The 5,511-nt window shown below is 49.9% G+C and overlaps 1 protein-coding gene across 1 annotated transcript; it reads right to left on the bottom strand.

Annotated features, from left to right (window-relative positions):
• Window positions 1-1,147: 1,147 nt before the first annotated feature.
• On the bottom strand, window positions 1,148-3,982 carry LOC111948943 (uncharacterized). Its single transcript, XM_078933490.1, has 5 exons — window positions 3,945-3,982; window positions 3,767-3,859; window positions 2,289-2,796; window positions 2,100-2,197; window positions 1,148-1,990 (listed from the first exon to the last, which is right to left on the bottom strand). Exons 3-5 carry the CDS (start codon window positions 2,622-2,624, stop codon window positions 1,876-1,878), a joined length of 549 nt encoding a protein of 182 aa, XP_078789616.1. The 5' UTR covers window positions 2,625-2,796; window positions 3,767-3,859; window positions 3,945-3,982; the 3' UTR covers window positions 1,148-1,875.
• Window positions 3,983-5,511: the final 1,529 nt, after the last annotated feature.

Genomic DNA, 5,511 nt, shown 5'->3' with positions numbered 1-5,511 from the left:
GATATGCTCTCCGTCCGGCCGCAAAAGCTGCTTTCAGCGGTAACTTCCGTGTCTCTGTGACCCACATTCGTTCAAGAAAGGAAAAAGAAAAACAAGAATGATGAATTTATTATTGTCTCGATGATTATAAGAAAAATATAAGATTTATGATACCTAGGCTTGCTGATTTGCCATCACAGAGACACGGAAGTTACCGCTGAAAACGGCTTTTGCGGCCGGACGGAGAGCATATCCGTGTTCATGAACGCTTATGACTTGAATAATTATTGCGGTCATGAATTAATCATTTCGAGGGAACGGAATATTATTTAGTGCGAAAAGGATATTAATCTGTGGGAACAAGATATAGTTTAGTTTTTTAATGTCAGGACACGGGTTTCGTAGTTCAGGAGCCTGAATGGTGCTTCTCAAAATAAGGAGAAAAACACTAATTCTTTCCAGAAACAATACAGTGATGATGATGATGAGGCAGCATAACAGGATGAAGAAGAGCAATTTATTGTGGCTAAGATGCTTTACTTCCATGACAGTCTGCTCCGCAGCTGCAGCTCCACTTTGTCACGCGTGGAATAAACACGGATTTCACCGCTCATCGCCAAGACGTTGGGCTTTTTTCAGTGCGTTGTACACATCCCTCTGATCCATCAGGTCGCTGGACTAGAATCTATTGCTGTGAGGTTCTGCAGAACTTTGGCCCGCTTTGCCAAAGGCATTTAGGCTCCGTATTAGCCGCTGTGCAGCTGCAGAGCTTCACTTGTTCTTATCAGAGCCGCTAAAAAGTACCGCAATCCGCATTTTTGTAGAATACTGGCAGCAGAATGAAACAGAGTTTTGGTTCGGTACCCATATGTGACGGTGTAGAACCGTCAGCTGCCGCTGCAGGCGCACACGCATGCACACACGCTCGCACACATACACACGTGCGCATAGACGCGCACGCTCGGAGCCGGTAACACGTCATTTACATCAGCTTACCCTTTTCATTCCGTCCTTATCCCTCTGCAGGTAGCCCTGGGTGCACACTAGGTTGCCGACTCACCATCCCCATGCATACATTAACACGAAGCACACACGACGCCAACATTAACGTTGGTTTGTTTACCCGGAAGTAACCCGGTAACCCGGAAGTGGTCATGGACACCCTGGGTCATGTGACGCATCGGTCACTGTTTGTATTTATCTTTATTGATGATTATTGTTATTTTTCTGTACACGACACAGAATGTTTAGTTGAATGAAACTGTTTATTCCTGTATGTTTATGTTATTGAACAATGTAAACACTTGTCCCTATTTTCTCTTTGGACTGATGGAGAGCAACGCCCAGGAGGAGGGGCTTACCACTTAAAAGAGAACCAGATACAGCTGTCAGTGTGGGAGTCTGAGTGGAGAAGTTGGAGAGTCTGGGAGGAGAATTTGGAGTGTTGGATTGGAGAAGTCTATGTTGGTTAACCTTTGTGGAGCAATTGGTGTGCTCTGTTCTTGCATTAAAGTCAAGAATACTTTCACCTTGGCGCCTCTGCCCAATAATTCCCTGGTGGGACCCACGACAGTTGGTGTCAGAAGTGGGATAAGCAGATGGCTGGCCGCAAAAAGGTGAGACACAGAGGTCTGCGTTCCCAGAAGGAGGAGATGGAACCAACATCGGATGCAGTCCCTCTGTTGTCCAATTCATCCTCTGAGGAGGAGGTGGTAGATCCTGGTGCCTCGGGTGGTTCTCCAGGCCTGACCAAAGGCCCAGAAGGTGACTTGGCGGCTATGATGAGAGACTTCCTCCGTGGACAGCAGCAGCGGGAGGACAGATTCATCGCTGCCCTCCAAGGTTTGGAAGCCTCTTTTTCCAGGGCAGAGCACCATTCTGGTCGGCGGCGTAACATCAGTCCCAAAGCCGCTGGACCAAGCTCAGCCGCAGTGAGTAGCCCAAGGTTGGATCTGCTAACACCAGCTGCAACGTCCCGTCGACGGCATCCAGTGGCACAGGAGGACTCCAGCTGGTCAGATCAACCACAGAGCAGAGTCAGTTTACAGCCACCTGATTGGAGACCTTACATGGAGCCAAAGGTCCCTCCATATCAGACAGGTGAGGACATTGAAAATTACCTGCTACGTTTTGAACGGATTGCCAGGACGTGGAGATGGCCAGAGACTGAGTGGGCATGTCGCCTGGTGCCACTGCTGTCCGGAAAGGCGTTGGAGGCCTACACAGCAATGGACGAGCAGCAAGCCCACATCTACAAGGACCTGAAAGACGCACTCCTGGTGAAATTTGACATCTCGCCAGAGACTTACCGTCAGCAGTTCCGGTCTACTGTGGTGCCATCTGGGGAGAATCCGACTGAGACATACCACCGCCTGAAGGGCCTCTACCGTCGCTGGATCCGGCCAGAGCAACACAGCAAGGAGCAGATCGGGGAGATCGTCATCCTGGAGCAGCTGCTGCGTGTGCTTCCAGCTGACGTGAGGACGTGGGTGAAGGAGCACGACCCGGAGGATGGCCTCACCGCTGCCCGGCTTGCGCTGCAGTATCTCAACGCTCGACGAGGAGCGTCTGCACGGCCGTCGGGTGGGGATCAGCGTCTTCCCATTCAAACCGCTCCACTGAGACCTGCACGGAGAGACTTCCATCAGGCAACGCAAGGTACCAACCCAGCACCTAACCAGCGAGCGGCGGGTAAGGACCTTGTGTGTTTCTATTGCCAGCAGATTGGTCACAAAGCCTCCGTATGTCCAATCCGCAAGACTAAATTCACAGGTGCTTGCTACGCACCCAGGCCAGAGACTGTCACAGGAGCAGGGCCTGTGCACATGGACAAAGACACTTTCCAGCCACTTAAACAGGTGACTGTGAACGGACAGCAGGTTACTGCTATGTTGGACACGGGCAGTTTTTTTTTCTCTGGTCAAACAGAGTTTAATCCCTTTTGGTGGACTTGATTATAGCAGGCAAACAAGTGTTGTGTGTGTTCATGGCGACCAACATTTGTACCCAAAAGCGGATGTAACAGTGACCATAAATGAACAATCCTATCTTTTGACTGTCGGGGTGGTAGAGAACCTACCTGTTGATTTAATTTTGGGGTGTGATTTACCTATGTTGGGGGACTTATTAAATGAGGCTACTGAAACAGCTAAAGCTAATGATGAGCTAGCTGTTACTGTCTCAGCACCTGTGCTAACTAGAGCTCAGGCTAAAGCGGGAATGCAAGGTCTTCCACGTTTGGATGACGATTTCTTTGATGGAGGCAAAGAAATGCCCAGAAAATCCCGTCGTCAAAGACGGTTTGAGAAAAAACTTAAGTTGCTGGATCCTGAGATCACAACAACAGCAGAAACATTTGACATACCAGCTGACATTTCGGCTTTGCAGAAAGAAGACCAAACTTTAAAACCATTGTTTGCCAAGGTGACAACAGAGAGTGACAAATGTTTGGGGAATGTGCGGTTTATTGTTGCTGATGATGTTCTGTATGCAGCTGAAGGTGAACACCTACGGTTAGTTCTTCCAACCACCTGCAGGCCACTCGTCATGCACTTAGCGCACACACTCCCATGGGCGGGTCACCTGGGTCGTCACAAAACCTATCTGCGGGTTAGTTCACGTTTTTTCTGGCCATCAATGTACACTGACATTCAGACGTACTGTGCAACATGTCCTACCTGCCAGAAAACTGCAATAACACACAAGTCTGACAGAGCATTACTACACCCACTTCCTATAATTTCCACTCCATTCAGGAGAATAGCCATGGACATTGTTGGACCTTTACCTAAGAGCAGTAGCGGTCACGAATACATCCTGGTGGTCTGTGATTATGCTACACGGTTCCCAGAAGCTTTTCCCCTGCGCACCATTACAGCTCCTGCAGTCATGAGAGCGTTAATTCAGTTTTTCTCCAGAGTAGGAATACCGGATGAAATTCTGACAGACCAAGGAACCAACTTCACCTCTCGGTTGATGAAACTGTTCCAACAGCAGCTTGGCATCACTGCCATCAAGGCGACACCGTACCACCCACAGACCAATGGCTTGGTGGAACGTTTCAACCAGACCCTGAAGAGGATGCTGCAGAAGTTCGTGGGTGACACAGGGAAAGACTGGGATCGTTGGCTACCATTCCTGTTGTTTGCTTATAGGGAAGTCCCACAAGCTTCAACAGGCTTCTCACCATTCGAACTCCTCTATGGCTGGGATGTCCAAGGCCCACTGGATCTCCTCAAGAAGAGCTGGGAGGCCAAATCCACAAAGACCTCAGAAAGGGGTGTGATCCAGTTTGTCCTGGAGATGAGAGAACGGTTGGCAAAGTACAGGGAAGAGGCAGAAGTCAACCAACGAGAGGCCCAAAGGAGTCGGAAGACGTGGTACGACCAGCAGGCCCGTCACCGTGAACTCCTACCAGGTCAGAAGGTTCTGCTACTTCTTCCCTCTTGTACCAGCAAACTACTGGCAAAGTGGCAAGGGCCATACACCATTCTCCGCAGGATGGGACCTGTCACCTATGAGGTGCACCATCCTGACAAAAAGAAAGAAAAGCAGACATACCACGTGAATCTACTTAAAGAGTGGAAGGAAGGTGCTAACCATCCAACAGAGAAGTCTTTGCTAGTCAGAGCTGTGAAGACTGAGGAAGACTTGGACTCTGATCTGGGAGCACTGACTCACTCAACCCCTCCGTCTCTGTCACATTTACCTCCGGAACAGACTACACAGATAATGGACTTATTTCGTGAAACGCCATCTCTTTTTTCTGCACAGCCAGGAAGAACTACACTCATTAGCCATTCCATACGGCTCAAAGATGGACGACCAATCCGGCAACGGCCTTATCGGGTACCACAGAAGTTGGTGGGAAGGCTGAACGATGAGGTGAGGAAGATGCTGGAGCTAGGTGTCATCGAGCCGTCCAACTCAGAGTGGAGCAGTCCGGTGGTGATCGTTCCCAAAAAAGACGACTCACTGCGGATATGCATCGACTTCAGGAAACTGAACGCCGTTTCGGAGTTCGACGCATATCCAATGCCGAGGATTGACGACCTGCTGGAGAGGATCGGGGCTGCTAATTTCATCACCACTCTTGACCTATGCAAGGGTTACTGGCAAGTACCTCTCAGCAACACCTGTCGACCATACACGGCATTCAAAACACCTGCTGGACTGTTTCAGTTTACAGTTATGCCTTTTGGTCTGCATGGAGCACCAGCCACGTTCCAACGGCTGATGGACAGGGTGCTGCAGGGATGTAACCACTGTAGTGCAGCCTATTTGGATGACGTGGTGATCTACAGTCACACCTGGGAGCAACACCTAGATCACCTGCGTCTGGTCCTGAGGAAACTACAAAATGCAGGCCTGACCTTAAACGTGAGCAAGTGTGAGTGGGCCCGGAAGGAAACTCGTTACCTGGGGTACCTGCTGGGAGGTGGTGAGGTGCGTCCGCAGGTGGATAAAGTTGAAGTTATCCGCAATTGCCCTCGACCACGCACCAAGAAAGAGGTACGCTCCTTCCTGGGGTTA

Source organism: Oryzias latipes, chromosome 16 (assembly GCF_053564925.1).
Source record: "Oryzias latipes strain Hd-rR chromosome 16, Olatipes_Hd-rR_3.1".
Classification (NCBI taxonomy): domain Eukaryota; kingdom Metazoa; phylum Chordata; class Actinopteri; order Beloniformes; family Adrianichthyidae; genus Oryzias; species Oryzias latipes.
Note: the sequence above shows the minus strand (reverse complement) of the source record. Positions and strands in the feature narration are given on the sequence as shown.

Coding starts and splice junctions, on each gene's coding strand:
- LOC111948943 (XM_078933490.1), bottom strand. CDS start 2,624: ATGGAAGTCTCTCCGTGCAGGTCTCAGTGGAGCGGTTTGAATGGGAAG. Junction 2,198..2,288: donor GTAGACCGGAACTGCTGACG/GTAAGTCTCTGG, acceptor ATTGCTGTGTAG/GCCTCCAACGCCTTTCCGGA. Junction 1,991..2,099: donor ATCCGTTCAAAACGTAGCAG/GTAATTTTCAAT, acceptor TGATCTGACCAG/CTGGAGTCCTCCTGTGCCAC.